General features: G+C 43.3%; 1 protein-coding gene across 1 annotated transcript in view; it reads right to left on the bottom strand.

Annotated features, from left to right (window-relative positions):
• Nucleotides 1–3941: 3941 nt before the first annotated feature.
• LOC123455519 overlaps nucleotides 3942–20636 on the bottom strand; it is a 38502-nt gene continuing 21807 nt past the window's right edge. Inside the window, exons 6-9 of the mRNA XM_045136349.1 lie at nucleotides 15868–15997; nucleotides 8664–8770; nucleotides 4092–4204; nucleotides 3942–3968 (exon numbers count right to left, since the gene is read on the bottom strand). Of these exons, the coding sequence (XP_044992284.1) occupies nucleotides 3942–3968; nucleotides 4092–4204; nucleotides 8664–8770; nucleotides 15868–15997 (377 nt within the window). The remainder of the gene's footprint in view (nucleotides 3969–4091; nucleotides 4205–8663; nucleotides 8771–15867; nucleotides 15998–20636) is intronic.

Raw genomic sequence — 20636 nt, 5'->3', positions numbered from 1 at the left:
GGCGATCCACCTACCTCTGCCTCCTGAGTGCTGGGATTAAAGGCGTGTGCCACCACGCCTGGCCTTTTTTTTTTTTTTATTATTAACAACTTCCATGATTGTAAACAATATCACATGGTAATGCCCTCCCTTCCCCCACTTTCCCCTTTGAAACTCCATTCTCCATCATATTCCCTCTTCCTCCCCATCAGTCTCTCTTTTATTTTGATGTCATGATCTTTTCCTTCTATTATCTTGTGGAGGTAGTAACAGGCACTGGAAGGTCATGGATATCCAAGGCCATTTTGTGTCTGGAGGAGCACATTGTAAGGAGTCCTACCCTTCTTACATTCTTTCTGCTACCTCTTCCGCAATGGACCCTGAACCTTGGAAGTTGTGATAGAGATATTACAGTGCTGAGCACTGCTGTCACTTCTTTCTAGCACCGTGATGCCTTCTGAGTTATCCCAAGGTCACTGCCATCTGAAAAGAGAAAGTCCTCTCCAAAAGTGAAAGTAGCATTAATATATAGGTATGAACATGAAGAGAAGTGCTTACTGGGCACTTTGATGAGCATAGTATATACATTTAGCCAGACAGCAGCAGACATTACACCCCTAGGGCTCATGACTACCCCTGTTGTAGGTTTTCAGTATCAGGGATGTGTTCCCTCCCATGGAGCAGGCCTCCAATTCAATTAGAGGGCAGTTGGTTTCCACCATGAAAGATGTGCCACTATTGCACCCGTTGGCTCATTTGGCCTGGCTGGCAAAATATAAGACTTGCAGTGTCCACTGTTAAGTATCTTTACTGGTGATTTCTCTCTCTCCCATTGAACTGCATGCTGAATAGCTTCTTCCAGCTTTCTGTCAGCTGGTCTACAAGGAGGAGGCTATCAGCTCAGTTCCAGCAGGATTTCTCAGTGACCTTGTAGCCCAAGTATGTGATGTCTTCAGCAATAGGGTCTTACCATCTATTCCTGGTGGGAAACCAAGGCAGGCCCAACTTTTAAAATGCTTTTTAAAGAACAAGAGATCAGAAGTGTTTGCCATTGTTACTTAATAAAGTGTCTCTAGCAATCTTACTATCCTTGTAGAAGGAGGGACAGGATTGAAGCTGCTGAACCTTCAAGTTCTGTAGGTGGGATGTTCTCCATTACATAATTTAGTGAAATCCATTTTTTAAGCAAAGAAAGGTGATATTCATTTTGGTTGATTGTAGGGTGGTTTGGATTTGGGGAGCCCTTCCAATTCGGCAGAGTACTTAGAAGCAAGGCCTATTATCAGTACACTTAAAACCTGACATGAGGGCTGGGGAGATGGCTCAGTGGTTAAAGGCACTTTTTTGCAATGCCTGACAGCTCGGGTTCAATTCCCCAGTACCCACACAAAGCCAAACACATAAAAATGGCCCATGTGTCTGGAGTTTGTGGGGCATCCATAGTTTTTCATTCTCTCTCTCAAATAAATAAAAAAATTGAAAAACTCTCATGAGACAATGCCCAGCATACATTCATAAATATTAGCTTCTTTGTGAGGAAAAATGACCTCTCCAAAATGCACAAAATAAAACAAAAAACCATTTGCAGTGACTCTTGAAAAGGACCAAAGGGCAGAAAAAAATAAAAATAAAAACACAGCCATCTGTGACTTAGTCAGATGTTTTTGGCTGTTGGTTTCCAGTGCTTTGTATGGCGTAGAATTACAAAATGACTGCACCATGGAGCAGCTCAAATCCACACTTGCTAGCAGCCAGTTGCTCCTGTGGCAGGCAGCATTGCTCTATTCCGCGAAATCTGACTGCTCAGAGAACATCAGACAGAGGAGGCAGCGGGATGAGCAGCTCGCCAGAGGAAAAGGACAGGTTCCGCCTCCAGGTTGGACCACTGGCTTCCAAGCTGGATTGCTTGTGATTTTCAGACCTTGACTGATGGGCCCCTGGCTAGGCTTGTAGGATTCCAATCCTTGGCATTTAATAACTGTGTCTCTGTTTAGTGCTATTGACTTTTATTGTGTGTATGCATGTATGTAGTGTGCATGTGTCTGTGTGTGTGTGTGTGTGTGCGCGCGTGCGTGTGCATGCATAAATGTGTGTTCATGTGCATGTGGAGGCCAGACCTCAGGAATGTCTTCTATTTGTTTTTGAGACAGGGTCTTTCATTGGTTTGGAACTCATCAATTAGACTATAGTGGCTATCCAGGCAGCCCCAGGGATCTTCTTGTCTCTGCCTCCCCAGTGTTGGGATGATTGGCATGTTACTACCATACCCAGTATTTTTACATGGATTCTGGGTATTGAACTCAGGAATTCATATTTGCAAGGCAAACACTTTATTTGCTAAGCTATCTCCCCAGCTTATTTTTGTTTTTGAGACACTCTATAGCTCAGGCTAGCATAAAGTCACTAGGTAGCCCAGGCTGGCCCTGAACTCATGGCATTCTATGTGAAAGCCTCCTGAGCACTGAGGCCACAATTGAGCCACCATACATACAATGCCTATTTGTTTCAGAAATTTCTGTGTTTCAAAACATACATAAAAGCTAAGTATAAGCTGACATGGTGGTATACACCTTTGATCCCAGCACTCAGGAGGCAGAGGTAGGAGGATTGTTGTGAGCTAGAGGCCAGTCTGAGACCCTGCCTCAAAAAACAAAAGTTAAATGTAGTAGCTCACACCTATGAACCTAACAGTTGGGAGGCTGAGACAGTTAGATTGCTACAAATTCAAAGCAAGCCTATGATACCTAGTGAGTTTCAGGCCAATCTGGGATACAGAGTGAGACCCTGACCCCAAAAATATGCATCTATATTGCCATGTGTGGTGGCACATAACTTTAATCCCAGTACTCGGGAGGGTGAGGTAGGAGGATCACCATGAGTTTGAGGCCACTCTGAGACTACATAATGAATTCCAGGTCAGCCTGAGCTAGAGTGAGATACTACCTCAAAAAAACAAACAAAAAATGAATATATAGGGCTGAAGAGGTGGCTTAGCAGCTAAGGTGCTTGCCTGTGAAGCCTGAGGGCCTATGTTCTACTCCTCGGGTCCCATGTAAGCAAGATGCACAAAGGTCAGGCCATAGATAGTCCAATAGGTAGTGCAAGCGTCTGGAGTTTGATTTTAGTGGCTGAAGTCCTGGGGTGCCAATTCTCTCTCTCTCCCTGTCTCTCTCAAAAAAAATTTTTTTTAAGAAAAAATGCATATATTAAAAAATAGGAAAAATATTTGATTAATGAGTGTAAGTAATAGTGTTGATATTTTGGTATGCATCATTCCATGTGTTTATATGCTTTTATTTTTTTGTATCAAAAATGATATCAAGGGCTGGAGAGATGATTAACAGTTAAGGTGCATGCCTGCAAAGCCAAAGGACCCAGGCACAACTCCCCATGACCCATGTAAGCCAGATGCACAAGATGGGACATGCATCTGGAGTTTGTTTGCAGTGTTGGAGGCCCTGACGTGCCCATTCTCTATCTGCCTCTTTCTCTCTCTCAAATAAAATAAATAATAAAATATTTTTTAAAAATGATATCAAGCCAGGCATAGTGGTGCATGCCTTTAATCCCAGCACTCAGGAGGCTGAGGTAGGAGGATCACTGTGAGTTTGAGGCCACCCTGAGACTACATAGTGAATTCCAGGTCAGCCTGAGCTAGGGCGAGACCCTACCTTGAAAAAAAAAAGTCATACCCTAAGTATTATGTAAGCAGCTTGTTACATAACATCTTTTCTTCCTGCAGCATTAGATGAAGCAAGCACAGGAAGTTCAGTTTTGCACATCAGAGACTGAACAGAGGCAGGTCATCATGTCTGAAGAGGCAGCACAGCCCATAAAATGTCTCAGGGAATCCACTTCGTGGGTCCACAACAGGCCTGCAGGACCAAGGATTCGGGCAGGGCCTTGAAAAGGAAGGCAGGTCTGCACTACTCTTTCAGGGAACAATGCTGTTCTCTTACTGCTTAGGTCTTGATACAGTCATGATCCACCTGGAACCATGGTTTAGGGGAGTGTGATGTGAAACTTAAACTCTCTCTGGCACTGAAGGTGCTGGCTGCATGCAGCCGCCTCTGGTGGTTGCTACTTAACAGCACAGACATTCAAGAACTTACCTTTTTCTTCTTCTTATGGTTAATACGAGAACTGTTGCTATGCTTCCAAATAGATCTGAAGGTGTCTGAGGAGATCCGAGGAGTGACTGTAACTTTCAGGACTGGTAGTCTCCCTGAGCAGAGGGAGAGCATCACAGTCACCCATGGGCAGAACAGCTCACACTGCTCTGGGTGGGCAGGTTCCCTGCTTCCAAGCCCACAGCTTCATCATGAAAGGTGTCTCACTAAGCACTCACTGACAAAGCCGGGCCTAGGGGTGCACGCCTGTAATCCCAGCATTCAGGAGGCTGGAGCATGACCAAATATTGAAGGCCAGCCTCAGTTATGTAGTGGATTCAAGGCTGTACTACGTGTGACCCAGTCTCAAAAAAGAAAAAACAAGCAAACAAACAAAAAAGAAAGTCGCAATAAAATGAAATAAATAAACAGAAACCTAGATTTTGTGAAAGAAGAATTAGAACTAAGGTTGGTGCTGAAGATGTAGCTCAATGGTAGAGTTCTTGGAAATTAGCTTTTTAATTTTTTAAAATATTTTACTTTTTAAAATTTATTTGACAGAGAAAGAGGGAGATAGAGAGAGAGAGAGAGAGAAAATGGGCTTGCCAGGACCTCCAGCCACTGCAAACAAACTCCAGACACATGTGACCCCTTGTGCATCTGGCTAACATCAGTCCTGGGGAATCAAACCTAGGTCCTTTGGCTTTGCAGGCAAATACCTTAACTACTAAGTCATCCCTCCAGCCCTGCTTTTTAATTTTTGATAGGAACATAGTAAAATGATTATTATTAGTTTTATAATCAGTGATATTACCAATTACTTTTAATGTTTAAAATAAGTCATGAAAGCTCAGTTACCAAAAAATTTTCCTGTGGAATCTACCCTGTTTTCAGGAGTCTTTGTTGGTATTTAAACAATCTGGTTGAAGGATTCCATCAAAAACATCCCATAATGAGAGCCAGGCGTGGTGGTGCACGCCTTTAATCCCAGCACTCAGGAGGCAGAGGTAGGAGGATTGCCGTGAGTTTGAGGCCACCTTGAGACTCCATAGTGAATTCCAGGTCAGCCTGGGCTAGAGTGAAACCTACCTAAAAAAAAAAAGAAAGAAAGAAAGAAAGAAAGAAAGAAAGAAAGAACAAAGAAAAGAAAAGAAAAAAAAATCCCATAACGAGAGCAGTATTTAAGGTGCTTGCCCGTAAAGCCTAAGGACCCAGGTTCAACTCCCCAGTACTCACATAAGCCAGATGCAGAAAGTGACACATGTTTTTGGAGTTTGTTTGTAGTGGCTAAATACCCTGCCGCACCCATTCTCTCTCTATCTGCCTCTTTCTCTCTCTCTGTCAAGTAAATAAATAAAGTACTAGTGCTGGAGAGATGGCTTAGCAGTTAAGGCACTTGTTTGCAAAGCCAGAGGACCCAGGTTCAATTCTCTAGGACCCACGTAAGCCAGATGCAGAAGGTGGCATGTGTGTCTGGAGTTCGTTTGCAGCAGCTGAAGGCCCTGATGTGCCCATTCTCTCATTCCCTCCTTCTCTCCCTCTCTCAAATAAATAAAATCTAAAAAAAATAAAATATTTTTAAAATCCCATAATGAGAGCCGGAGAGATGGCTTAGCAGTTAAAGCACTTGCCTGCTAAGCATAGAACCTAGGTGCACAAGGTGGCGCATGTGCCCTGAGTTCCTTTGCAGTGGCTAGAGGGCTTGATGTGCCAGTTCTCTCTCTCTCTCTCTTTCTTTCTCTCTCTTTCAAATAAATAAATAAAAATACAATACTTTTTAAACCCTATAATGATTTCAATTCAAGAGAATACATTAAGGTGACTTATATACTACTAAATTTGAAAACACCTTTCTAATGCAGTTTAAATACTTCAGGTAGGTGGATCTTTTATAATTATCCTCTTATTTATGCAAATTGATCTGTTTCCTAAGTAAGCAAGATGTTTCCCAGTTCCAAATAGGTACTCAGTGATAGTCATTTCCCATGAAGGCACGGGAGGCTGTCTGCCATTGCATTCACTGCAGTCAGAAGGTGGCCTGAGGCTGCAGTGTTTTCTGTTGCTGGGGACCATGAGAAATGGTGCCAGGTAAACTGCAATGAAGCCCTAGCCTGCCTTCTGCTTATGGGGCTTAAGTGAAAGTTAAATATAAAAGAATACTTCTGTTGAGTTTCAGCCCAACCCCGATGGGATAGGAAATAGACGTCTGTTTCTCTAAAGTAAAAAGATAATTGAAAACTTGGGCATCCTTTGGTTGGCCATTAAAAATGCAATAGTGTTAGTCTGAAAAGTAGTGTTGCAGACCATAATATTATTACACGTTTCATAAAAACACTGTCTCATGGCCTTTAATCCTAGTACTTGGGAGGCAAAGGTGGGAAGATTGCTGTGAGTTCAAGGCCAGCCTGGAACTACAATGTGAGTTACAGGTCAGACTGGGCTAGAGTGAGACACTACCTTGAAAATACCAAAAACAAAACAAAACAACAGTAACAACAACAATCCTCCACCGCCCCCTCCCCCCTGTCTGGCTGGGTGTGGTGGCACACACCTTTAATCCCAGCGCTTGGAAGGCAGAGGTAGGAGCTTTGCTGAGTTCGAGGCCTGCTTGAACTACATACAGAGTGAGTTCCAGGTCAGCCTGGGCTGGAGTGAGGCCCTACCTCATAAATACCAAACACAAACAAGCACACACCACTGTCTGCATGAAAGGAAAAAATAAATAATTTACAACTACTTTACTGATTAAATGTGAAGACCTGATGCTTGTGCTACTAAATTCTTTCCACATAACCTGCCCAGAACAAAATCCTCCCATTTTCCTTTTTTAAATATTTATTTATTTATTACAGAGAGAGAGCTCTCTAATAATAATAATAATAATAATAATAATAATAATAATAATAATAATAATGGGTGCACCAGGGCCTCTAGCCACTGAACATGAATTTCAGATGCATGTGTCACCTTGTGCATGTGGCTTATGTGGGTTCTGGGAAATCAAACCTGGGTCCTTAGGCTTCACAGGCTAACACCTTAGCTGCTAAGCCATCTCTCCAGCCTATCCCCACTTTTCTTAACACAGAATTTCATTTTCAGATCCATTTTTCTTTTGTTGAGCTCATTTAAAGTGAGAGTTATTCACCTTCTCTGCAAAAGCAGTAAGGGCAGCTATCATAATTTTGGCCAGGCATCCTGAGGATAGAACCTTAACTAGACTACTGCAAAGCGTTGCCTGACCGTAAAATAGTCCCCTTGCTGTCCCTATACCAGTCACAACTAAGCTAAGCCACTCTTGGATGGTGAAGACGTTCCTGTCCTCCCTCCTCCCCTCTGTCTCCACGGTGTCCTTATGTAACCCAGTCTGGCCTCAAACTTGACCTTCTCAGCCTCTGCAGTGCCGAAATTACAGACATGTCCCACCACATCTGGCTCACACTGTGACCTTAGGACGATGGTTACTTTAGTTTTCCAATTAACACCTGTGAAAAATCACTGCATGTTACTTTATTTTTTTTTTCCCCTTTGGTTTTTCAAGGTAGGCTCTCACTCTGGCCCAAGCTGACCTGGAATTCACTATGTAGTCTCAGGGTGGCCTTGAATTCACAGTGATCCTCCAACCTCAGCGCTGGGATTAAAGGTGTGCACAACCACGCCAGGCTGCATGTTGCTCTTTAAGGAGTATATAAGAGGAGAAGTAAAGAAGGGAGGGCTGAAGAGATGGCTGCACAGTTAAAGGCACTTGCTTGCAAAGCTTGACAGTCTGGGTTCGATTTCCCAGTAACATATAAAGCCAGATGCATAAAGTGGAGCATGCATGGAGTTTGTTTGTAGTGGCAAGAGGCCCTGGTGCGCTAGCTTGCTCTTCCTTCCTTCCTTAGTTCCTTCCTTCCCTCCTAATTCCTTCCTTCTTTCCTTCTTTCTCTCTCTCTCTCCTTAAAAATAAACATAACAGGGCTGGAGAGATGACTTAGCACTTAAGGTGCTTGTCTGCAAAGCCAAAGGACCTAGGTTTGCTTCCCCAGGACTCACATAAGCCAGATGCACAAGGTGGCACATGCATCTGGAGTTCATTTGCAGAGAATGGAGGCCCTGGTGTGCTCATTCTCTCTCTCTCTCTCTACCTGCACATTTCTTTATCTCTCTCTCTCTCTCAAGTAAATAAATAAAAATAAAATATGTAAAAAATTAAGAAATAAATACATAATTTAAAAGAAGACAATAGAAGACATAAAATAAAGCAATAGAGGCAAAGTCACTTAAAACCTATTCAGCACAGCCAGCTTGGAAGCAAGCACGTGCAAGTCCTAGCTGCTTGGGATGCTGAAGGTAGGAGGAGGTCTTGAACCCAGGAATGTGAGGCCAACCTGACAGCATAGCAAGACCCTGTCTTTCTTAGAAAAAAAAATCACCACATGCTCAAAAGATATATGTAACACTATTAAAGTTCCTGAGCTCTGTACAAATCATGAGCATGTTGACACAGTGTGAGCAGCAATGACAGTGCTCCTGTCGTTGCCCAGCAGAGCGAGCTGAGCGTGGCACAGGGCTTGGGAAGGAGTAGTGCAAGCTTACCTGTCCTCCTGGCTCTCAGTGCTGCCAGGATGCCAGCAGCAGCTTTCTCTCCCAGAGCGTTGTTTCCAAGGTCAATTTCCTGTAGATGTGCGGAGTATTTGATCACACTGCTCAAGCGACAACATGAAAATGAGCAAAGTGAAAACAGAAAAAAGAGCCTGGCATGGTGGTATACACATTTAATCCCGGCACTGGGGAGGCAGAGGTAGGAGGATTGCTGTGAGCTTGAGGCCACCCTGAGACTACATAGTGAATTCTAGGTCAGCCTGAGCCAGACTGAGACACTAACTCAACAAACAAAACAAAATAAAGCAAAAAAAAAAAAAAGAGGAAAGAAAAATGACAAAACAAAATTGCATTGTGTTGTCAAGAACTCTCCAGCCTCTCTGTCCCCTCAAGTTGATGTGATGACCTCATTTGAGACCAAAGACATCCTGAACCCTACATTTCTCAATTTCTCAGGTATCTCTAGTTTGGAATGCTCTGCTTCTCCTAAGTCAGTTGGTAAATTAAGGGTTTAACTTGCCTTAAGTCTTCCATTCATTTACTTATAGATATATATGAGGGCTGGAGAGAAAGCTCACTCACTAACTGTTTGCCTTGAAGCATGAATATCTGAGTTGCACCTTCAGTTCCCACATAAAAATGCCTGGCATGTCAGTGAACACCTGTAATCCCAGCTCTGGGGTAGACACAAAGGCTCCCTGGAGCATACTGGCCAGCCGGTTTAGCCTAATTGGTAAGCTCCAGGCCCATGAGGGACACTGTCTCTGCGTGAAACAGAGGCAGAAGGCATACCTGAGGAAATGACATCCAAGGTTATTCTCTGGCCTTCACATGTATGAGTACACATGCATTACACTTGTACACACATGTGCTATCACACACATATGAATGTACATACATATACACACAATACATACTAAATGAACAAGAAATACTTTGCAATATTCTCCAGTCAAAGAGAGAGAAATCACCAGTGAAGATACTCAACAGTGGACACTGCAAGCCTTATGTATTTGGCCAGCCAGGCCAAATGAGCCAACGGGTGCAATAGTGGCATGTTTGTCATGGTGGAAGCCAACTGCCATCTAATTGGACTGGAGGTCTGCCCCATGGGAGAGAATATATCCCTGATACTGAAAACTTAAAACAGGGGTAGTCATAAGCCCTAGGAGTGTAACATCTGCTACTGTCTGGCTAATTGTATATAGTATGCTCACCAAACTGCCCAGTAAGCACTTCTCTTAATGTTCATACCCATATATTAAAGATTTTACTTTTTATTTATTAATTGGAGACATAGAAAGGGAAGGAGGGAGAGAGAGGGAGAGAGGGAAAATGGGCGAGTCAGGGCTTCTAGCCACTGCAAATGAGCTCCAGATGTATATACCCCCTTGTGCATCTGGCTAATGTGGGACCTAGAGAATCAAACCGGGGTCCTTAGGCTTCACAGGCATGTGCCTTAACTGCTAAGCCATCTCTCCAGCCCCCTACCCCTATATTAATGCTACTCTCATTTTGGATTAGAGAACCCTCTCTTTCCAGATGACAGTGACCTTGGGATGACTCAGAAGGCACCATGGTGCTGAGAATAAGTGACAGAGGAGTGCTCAGCACTGAAACATCTCTATCACACCTTCCACTGCTCAGGGTCCATTGCGGAAGAGGTGGCAGAAAGGATGTAAGAGCCAAAGGAAGTTTAGGACTCCTCATAACATGCTCCTCCAGACACAAAATGGCCTTGGATATCCATGACCTCACAGTGCCTGACACTACCTACATAAGACCATCATAATAGGAGGAAAAGATGATATTGAAATAAAAGAGACTGATTGAGAGGGGAAATGATGGAGAATGGAGTTTCCAAGGGGAAAGTGGGGGAGGGAAGGCATTATCATGAGATATTGTTTACAATCATGAAAGCTGTCAATAATAATAAAAAAAAGATTTCCCAGTCATTTACATTTACACACCAGTAAAATGTCAACAATTTGAAGAGGTTGACAAGAGTTTGGTAACTTTTAGTATGTTGAATAAGTAACTCTCACCAAGCAATGTTATAAGCAAAGAAGTATTTTCATAAAATTCGGAAAGGCAAATCTCCAAACAAAGGACAGATTTTAAGATAAAATGTCTAGCTTTATGAAAATGAAAGTGTGCTATCTTTTTAAAGTATTTTTTTTGTTTATTTTTATTTATTTGAGAGCGACAGGGAGAGAGAGAGAGAGAGAGAGAGAGAGAGAGAGAGAGAGAGAAAATGGCTGTGCCAGGGCTTCCAGCCACTGCAAACGAACTCCAGACGCGTGCACCCCCTTGTGCATCTGGCTAACGTGGGTCCTGGGGAACCGAGACTCGAACCGGGGTCCTTAGGCTTCACAGGCAAGTGCTTAACTGCTAAACCATCTCTCCAGCCCAAAGTGTGCTATCTTTATTTTCTTATCATCCAAGTACCAAGTAGGCAATTCTAAGATCAGATAAGATTGGGCATGTTCAAGGCAGTATGACTGTAGCATATTATTAGTTACTTTTCTCATTGTTGGGACAAATATCTGATAGGAGGAACATCAGGAGGGCGGGATTTGTTTTGGCTCACAGTGCAAGGCACAGTCCACACGGAGGGCGCATGGCCACATGAGCTAATGCAAAGCCACTGGTCCCTCTGCACTCGGGCCCATGAAGGTGGGAGGAGCGAAGGAAGGGGAGAGAGAGATCCAGAACCCCAGCTCAGGAGCTGGTGCTGCCCACATTCAAGATGGGTCTTCCCACCTTAATTAGCCTAACCTGGAAACCCCCTTACAGATATGCCCGAGGTTTGTTTCCATGGTGATACTAAACCCCACCAAATTGACAAAACTGACCATCCCAACTATCTTTATTTTCCCGATTCCTTTGAGGAATAATGAAAATTCCTTCCTGGCTTGGCAGCGATCTGCTGGCTGGTCTTCAGGAAGCTCTGGCATCATGGGTAGATGGGTAGCCTTCTGGTCAGCTCTAGCCTTTTGTTGTTTATGATTATAGGGGGCCATTACTCTCATGGCTGCTCTGCCGGTCTCATAAGGTTGTGGAGAAGATGGAACAAAGCACTTTATAGGAAAGCATTTTGTAAATGCAATGCCACTGAGGTTCTAATATCGAGTGCTTATTTCCCAAGTGGACATGAGGTGTTCAGAATAGCAGGAACTAAACGAAATGTAATACATGGTGTCTTCTCTGAAATACATTATGATGTGATCATCAAGAAAGCAATTCTGGGCTGGAGGGATGACTTAATGGTTAAGGTATTTGCCTGCAAATCCAAAGGACCCAGGCTCTGTTCCCCAGGACCCCCATTAGCCAGATGCACAAGGTGACGCATGTGTCTGGAGTTCCTTTGCAGTGGCTGGAGGCCCTGGTGCGCCCTTTCTCTCTCTCTCCCTCTTTCTGTCAAATAAATAAAATAAAATAAAATAAAATAAATTTAAAAGGAAAGCAATTCTGAGTTGTTACCACATATTTAAAAGACAGGGTGTGATATTGTGCAAGTCTTCCCCGGGGAAATTTCACTTACGGTCAGCAGTGGCTACGTGGCCACTCTGTTGTTCCCGACAACTTTCCGCTGGTTCAGCAGCCAGAATTCAAGGCCAGGCCCACGTGGTCCCGCCAGACTCTTCCTCTCAAAAGGTCTTGCTGCCTAGGCAGGGCTCAAGCAATTTCAGCTTCTGGAACTGTCTGCCTCTGTCTATGTTCTTTAGACAAAATGGGTTCTTCAGAGTAAAAATGCTTCAAGGGGAAACAGGAGATCCATGGAAGGAAGGCAGGAGTGCTGACAACGGACTCTGTAACGCTAGTTCTGGATGGAGGCGGACTCCAGCGGCCAGCACAGCGCCTGCACCATGCAGCCTCACAGGAGCTAAGGCCTGGTGGGGCGCTCTCTGTGCACTGGCTGCTTCCAGGGCCACTCTCAGGGCTGGGCTTGTGTGCCAGCCCAGTCTGCCTGCCCAGTGCTGAGCCAGAAGGCCAGACTGGCAAGGAAGTGCCTCTGCTTTACTGGCCAAGGATGGTCAGTAAATGCCTCTGTCCAAAGTGGCCCTTCTCCTAATTTGGACAAAGGACAAGCTAGGACCCTTAGCTCCTTACACACATGACTCATTTGACTAATAACAAGCGCCTGGGTGAGTCACTATTGTTATGCCCACTTTTACAAAGGAGGAAACTGAGGTTAAGAGAAGTTACTTAACTTGCTTAAGACTTGTGTGGAGCAGGGATATGGAGGCTGACAGCTTAGAAACGTGGATCAAATGTGCGAAGAAACTATATTTGAATATAAAAATACAGATAGGAATATCATGCTAACACTAATTAGAAGAAAGTTGTAGTAGCTCTGTTAATATCAGCCAAAGCAAAAAGTACAGAGATAACAAATGACATCTCTTCAGAAACCATGCAAGCAGAAGATAGCGAACTAGAACAGCCAGGAATTCTACATCTAAATCCCCTTTATCTTCTACAATGAAGATAAAGTATGCCTGGTTTTTAAAATATACATTTAATTAATTTATTTGTTTGTGAGAAAGAGACAGGGGGTGGGGAATGGGCACACCTTAACCACTAAGCCATCTCTCCAGCCCTGTTTCTTTTTTTTAATGAACTATAGATATACTAGGATTAGAGAAATGACTACCAGAAGGCCAGAGCCTTCTAAGGTGTACAAAAAAAAAGTCCTTCAGACAGAACAAAATGGTATAGAAACTTGAATATATCTAAAGGAACAAAGAAATATTCTCTCTTATTAAAAATTAACTTTTACAGGGTGTGGTTGATATATGCCCGTAATCCCAGAACTTGGGTGGCTGAGGTAGGAAGATCACCATAGGTTTGAAGCCATCCTGGGCTACAGAGGGGTTTCCAGGTAAGCCTGGGCTACAGTGAGACCTTTGCCTTAAAAAAATGAAAACAAACAAACAGGACTGGAGAGATGGCTTAGCAGTTAAGGCATATGCCTGCAAAGCCAAAGGATCCAGGTTCGACTCTCCAGGACCCACGTAAGCCAGATACACAAGGTAGCACATGCATCTGGAGTTCATTTGCAGTGGCTAGAGGCCCTGGCATGTCCATTTTTTCTCTCTCTGCCTCCTTCTCTTTCTCAAACAAATAAAATATAATTTAAAAACAAACAAACAGGGTCTTGAGAGATGGCTTAATGGTTAAGCACATGCCTGTGAAGCCTAAGGACTCTGGTTGGAGGCTCGATTCTCCAGGACCCACGTTAGCCAGATGCACAAGGGGGCCACATGCATCAGGAGTTCATTTGCGGTGGCTGGAGGCCCTGACATGCCATTTTCTCTCTGTCTCTCTCTTTCTGCCTCTTTCTCTCTCTGTTACTCTCAAATAAATAAATAAAAATAAACCAAAAAATTAAAAAAAAATGACAGGGCTGGAGAGATGGCTTAGCATTTAAGCCACTTGCCTGTGAAGCCTAAGGACCCAGGTTCAATTCCCCAGAACCCATGTAAGCCAGATGCACATGGTGGCACATGCATCTGGAGTTCTTTTGCTAGAGGCCCTGGTGTGCCCATTCTCTCCCTCTCTCTCCCTTGTGCGTGCACATACACACACACACACACATTCTCTCTGTCTCTAATAATATTTTTCAAAAATTAAAAAAAAAAGCCAGCAACCCCCCCACACACACCCCTTTTATGGATTTCTAAATTTTATCTTATTTTTCCAAGGCAGGGTCTCTCCTTAGTCCAGGCTGACTGGAATTCACTCTGTAGCCTCAGGCTGTCCTCAAATTTACCGCGATCTCCCAATCTCAGAGTTCTGGGAATAAAAGTGTGCACCACCATGCCTGCTGTTAGTTTTCTTTTATTTATTTATTTTCTTTTATTTTTGTTAGTTTTTTGTTTTTGCGAGGTAGGGTTTCAGTCTAGCTCAGGCAGACCTGGAATTCACTGTAGTCTCAGGGTGGTCTCGAACTCATGGAAATCCTCTTATATCTGTCTCCTGAGTGCTGGGATTAAAGGTGTGTGCCACCACACCCGGCTTCTCTTATTTTTGAGACGAGGTCTTAGAAATCTTATGTAGCCCATACTCGCTGAGTGGCTGAGGATAACCTTGAACTCCTGATCATCCTACCTCCACCTCTCAAGTACTTGGATTATAGGTATATACCACCACACCTAGCCAATAAGTAACTAACTTCTTAAAACAAATAGAATAATTAGGTAATCTTGGATCCATAGTATTTGTAAAAGTACAGTATATGACAATAATAGCATAAAGGATGGGAGGGAAATGGAAATATATTATGGTAAGAGTCCTTTACTATAAATGTGATAATCTAGCATTATTTAAAAGTAGACTCTAGTCAGATAAATTAAATGCTCTAAAAATTATAACAATCACTAAGACAAATAATTATCTTTTAAATAAACAAAAAAGACAAACTGACTAATGAGCTAATAAAAGAGATGAAAATAAAATCATGAACATTATTCACTTCAAAAATAGTCAGAAAAACAGTTTTTTAAAAAAGAACAGAACCAGGCATGGTGATGCACACCATGCACCCAGCACTCGGGAGCTCACTTGCAGCAGTGAGGCCCCAGGCACGTTCCTTCTCCACACTCCCTCTCCCTCTCCCTCTCCCTCTCATAAATACTAACAAATTATGCCAGAAAATAGAATAGCCAGGAGCACTTCCTAAGTCATCCTGTAAGGTTAAATTATCCTGATCCCAACAAAAGATGTTATAAGAAAACCAATGTACCTTATGGACATAGGTCCAAAATTCCTTAAGAAAATGTTAGGAATATGCCAAAAGGATAGGACATTAGCAATATATCAAAACGGTAAGATATTAAAAAGTCAATAAAATGAAATTCATTGATATAGTTATTGGAGCAAGAGCAGCAAAGCTCTCCAGCCAGGAACCCTTCTTTCCCTTCACTGGGAAATATATTACAGAGGAAACCTTTTCTCTTTTCTTTTTTTTTTTTTTGGTTTTTCAAGGAAGAGTCTCACTCTAGCTCAGGCTGACCTGGAATTCACTATGTAGTCTCAGACCGGCGTTGAACTCACAATGATCCTCCTACCCCTGTCTCCCAAGTGCTGGGATTAAAGGCGCGCACCACCATGCCCCCGTTTCTTGTCCCATGATTTAATTTAAGCATTTAGTTTGGGTCAGTGAGCAAATAAAAGCTCTTAGTTTGCTACACACCATGTTAAAATCCGAGTGAATTCCAGCAAGTGGTCTTCTTCTCCCTTTCCATCTATGCCGTTATCTGCCAAATGCAACTTCACTAACCAAGGGCCAGCTTCCACCAAGCCTTGAGCTTTTTTCTTGATTCCTACAAGAAAATGAGAATATTTATTATTTTTAGACAATAGTTACTCTGCTTATCACCAAATAAGCTGATTTTGTTTCTTTTTCTTTTCTTTTCTTTTTTTTTTTTTGGTTTTTTGAGGTAGGGTCTCAAGCTCAGGCTGACCTAGAATTCACTATGTAGTCTTAGGGTGGCCTCAAACTCATAGCGATCCTCCTACCTCTGCCTCCCAAGTGCTGGGATTAAAGGCGTGCGCCACCATATCCGGCTTATGATTTTGTTTCTTTTTTTCAGGTTTTATTATTGGAATTGTGAATAGACTCTCTTTGTAATACAGTCAGGGAAATCTATATATATAATTCACATAAGGCCAGATGCAAAGTGGTGCATGTGTCTGTGATCCCAATATGCCTACAAAAATGGGAGGCAAAGCCAAGAGAATCTGAAGCTCTTGGACAGCTAGTCTGACGTCCATTTGCAGTGGCAAGAGACCGTGTCTCAAAGCAGGCAGATCCCAGGCAAGCCAAAGTTGTCCTCTGACCCCCATAGGCATGTACACACACAGAGAGAGAAAGAGAAAAAGACAAAAAATAAAACACAGGTTTGGGCCTAGGGAGATGGTTGCTAATAAAACAGTTTTATTTTCTTTTAGAACACAGATGGAAACTATACTATAACCATAGTTTAGCTTTGAGATAAACCTAACTGGTCTAAGTCTTGTCATTGCCTCCAGGGCATGGTTGTGATAGCAAATGACAGTTGTCATGAATTACAGAACAGCATTAATGTGTTAACAGTATGTGACATGCAGCAGGTAATTGTGTGTTGAACCAGTGAATGAAAGAATGACAGAGCATAGAATTCAATCAAATCGTGGAAACCACACTGCTCATTGTGTTTTCAAAAACAATGCCATTAATAACATTGTGATTTCATTCATCAGTGGGAATGGAGTATGATTTTTCCACTTATAAAATCTTTTCCAAAACCCACATGCCTTTAAAGAGTTGCATCACTGCCCTGAATGATGAATGCTCCATAGGCTCTCATTTCTTTTCACCCACTTCTGGCATGCTCGAAACCAGTGGCGGGTGGACCTGAGCCAGTGCCCCAGGATGAGGCTGAGGCAAAATGACTATGCAGCTGCTCAACTGTGCAAGGATGGCAACTGTGCCAGCCAGTCTGCACCCCGAACTGATCTGGTGTGGCCCAAGTGTGTGCTCATAGAGAGGAGGGGCTTCTAGGCCTGTGATTGGCTGAACACAACTTGCATCCTTATGAGAACACAATCTAAATGGACCCATAACTGGCTTCCAGACAGGCAATGCAAGTACCACTTTTTCCCATGACAAATGACCAGTTTGGAAAATGCTATTCTTTTTATTTTCTTTTTTTTGTTTTTGTTTTCTCAACTCACTTTCTGCTTTGTTTTAAACGTTAAAAAGTTTTATTTTATTTATTTATTTGGGAGAGAGGGACAGAGAATGCGCATGCCGGGGCCTCTGGCCACCGCAAATGAACTCCAGATGCATGCACCCCCTTGTGCATCTGGCTTATGTAGGTCCTGGGGAATCGAACCTGGGTCTTTTGGCTTTGCAGACAAGCACTTAAATGCTAAGCCATCTCTCCAGCCCTATTTTAAACTTTTTAATTGACAGCTTCTATAAAATTGTTGACAATAAACCATGATAATTCCCTCCCTCCACTTTCTCCCTCATAAATCCACCCTCCTCCTCTCAACTAGTGTCTCTTTTATTTTGATGCCATCCTCTGTTTCTCCTATTATGAAGATCATGTGTAGGTAGTGCCAGGCACTGTGAGGCTCTTTTTTGTTTTTTCAAGGTAGAGTCTTACTCTAGCCCAGGCTGACCTGGAATTCACTATGTAGTCTCAGGCCAGCCTCGAACTCATGGAGATTCTTCTACCTCTGCTTCCTAAATGCTGGGATTAAAGGCGTACACCCCAGCTTTTATAAAAAAATATTCATTTGAGAGAGAAGGGAGGAAAGACGTGTATGTATGAATGTATATGGAGAGAGAGAGGGAGAGAATGAGTATGCCAGGACCTCTAGCAACTGCAAATGAATTCCAGATGTATGCAACATTTTGTGCATCAGGCTTTACATTGGTACAGGGGAATCAAAACAATGTCCTTAGACTTTGCAGGTAAGTGCCTTAACTAAGACACCTCTCTATTCCCCCCTTTTTTGAGATAGGATCTCACCCTAGCCCAACATGACCTGAAATTCACTATGTAATTCCAGGCTGGCCTTAACCTCCCAAGTGCTAGGATTAATGGTGCATTCCACTATGTCTGGCTAAAAATGTTACTTTTAAAATTTTATTTATTTACTTAGAGAGAGAGAAGGAGCAGAGTAGGCGGATAGAAAGTGAGAGAATGAGTAATCCAGGGCCTCTAGCCATTGCAAACCAACTTCAGATGCATGTGTCACCTTGTACATCTGGTTGTTATGTGGGTACTGGAGAATCGAACTTGGGTCCTTGGGGTTGCAGGCAAGAGCCTTAACCACTGATCCATATCGCCAGTCCTCCCCCTCACCCCTTTTTTCGAGGTAGGGTCTCACTGTAGCTCAAGCTGACCTGGAATTCACTATGTAGTCTCAGGATGGCCTTGAACTCACCCAATCCTCCTACCTCTGGCTCCCGAGCGTTGAGATTAAAGGTGTGTGCCACCACACCTAGCTCCCTCACTTAAAAAAATATATTTTGTTATTTCTTTGCAAAACAGAAAGAGGGAATGGAGTGCCAGGACCACTTGCCGCTGCCAACAAACTCCAGACACCTGTGCTACTCTGCGCATGTGGCTTTATGTGGGTGCTGGCAAATCAAACCAGGGCTGTCAGGTTTTTTAGGCAAGTGCCTTTAACTGCTCAGCCATTCTTTTTTTTTTTTTTTTTTTTTTTTTTTTTTTGAGGTAGTGTTTCCCTCTAGCTCAGCCTGACCTGGAATTCATATGTAGTCTCAGGGTGGCCTTGAACTCACAGGGATCCTCCTTCCTCTGCCTCCCAAGTGCTGGGATTAAAAGTATGTGTCACCACACCCAGCATATAAATGGTAGTCTTAACAGTCTCCAGGGGCTGGAGAGATGGCTCTGAGGGTAAGGCATTTGCCTGTAAAGGCAAAGGACCTGGGTTTGACTCCCCAGTACCCATGTAATCTAGATGCACACAAGGTGGCGCATATGTCTGGAGTTCGTTTGCAGTGGGTAGAGGCTCTGATGTGCCCATTTTCTCTCCCTCTCTCTCTCTCTCTCTCTCTCTCTCTCTCTCTCTCTCCTTGCAAAAACAAGTAAGTGAGAGTCTCCACATGGAGACCTCTCCTGAGCTCCAGAGCCTGCAGGAGCCAAGGCTGCTTAGGACAGGCTTCTTGCTCCCAACTTTTACCCAAAGTTCAACCAAACCAATTTGGGTTTTTACTCTCTGGGTAGAAAACAAATTCCATGGAATAAGGAGAAGGACATGCTCAGCCCCTGGTAATACTTGATCTGCCCCAGCTGAATTCTCTCCAGCCTATTTTTACCCAGTGTTATATTTCTTCACTTGGAAGCCAAAGAAACTCATCAGCGATGACAATTTTAATCTACTTCCTCTGTTTCGGAGGCTTTTGCAGTGGAAGAGCTATGACTGGTGGGACAGTGGTGGTACCACCACTGCACAGAATTCTCTTGTTTAAAACCTCTCCCAAACATGCCTTTGACTCTTACAAAGTCACAAAGTTTAACTTCTCCAACCAAAAGTCCCTCACTGGTACAAGAGAGATCAGTTTCCCAGAAACACCGTGAGGGTTGACTGGGAAGCAACTGGACTGCGAACCACTAGTGGTTGAGGCCCATGGTGCCATTTGGGGATTTCGTGAGTTCCCAAAACTCAGGAATGCCAGCCACCTGGTGGAAGAGCTCCTTGCCAAAGGATCAGATGTATAATTCTGACATGGGCACACCTACCCTGGCTGCCTCTTCACAGACCCACTGTGAGCCCACCTGGCCTTGTGCTTCTTTCTAATTTCTCTTTGGTTAATTACAAAGGTCTTTGATCGTCCCTGATTTCAGAATTTTTCCTACCATGCCTGGGTCCTGTCAACTTTCCCTCCTGAATATGTTTAAATCCTATCTTTCCATCACATTCTCCATGCTACCTTCTGCCCGAGTTAGTGGTGTAGAAGACTCCATGTGCCACATGGTCCACTCCTTAAAGCAAGTAATGGGGCTGGAGAGATTGCTCAGTGGTTAAAGGCGTTTGATTGTAAAGCCTGATGGCCTGGATTCTATTCTCTAGTATCCACATAAGTCAGTTACACAAAAGTGGCACATGCATCTGGAATTCTTTTGCTGTGGCAAGAGAGCTTATCATGCCCGTTCTCTCTCTCCTTGAAAGTAAATATATAAATAAATAATATTTTTTTAGAAGCAGGTTCTGGGCTGGAGAGATGGCTTAGCAATTGAGGTGCTTGCTTACAAAGCCAAAGGACTCAGGTTTGATTCCCCGGGACCCATGTAAGTGCCAGATGCACAAGGTGGCACACACATCTGGAATTTGTTTGCAATGGCTCAAGGCCCTGGTGTGTCTGTTCTCTCTCTCTCTCTACCTGCCTCTCTCTGTCAAATAAATAAATAAATAAAATATTTTTTTAAAGCAGGTTCTAGG

This window comes from Jaculus jaculus, chromosome 17 (genome assembly GCF_020740685.1).
Source record: "Jaculus jaculus isolate mJacJac1 chromosome 17, mJacJac1.mat.Y.cur, whole genome shotgun sequence".
NCBI lineage: Eukaryota > Metazoa > Chordata > Mammalia > Rodentia > Dipodidae > Jaculus > Jaculus jaculus.
The sequence above is the reverse complement of the archived record's forward strand: the minus strand, read 5'-3'. Positions and strand labels throughout refer to the sequence as shown.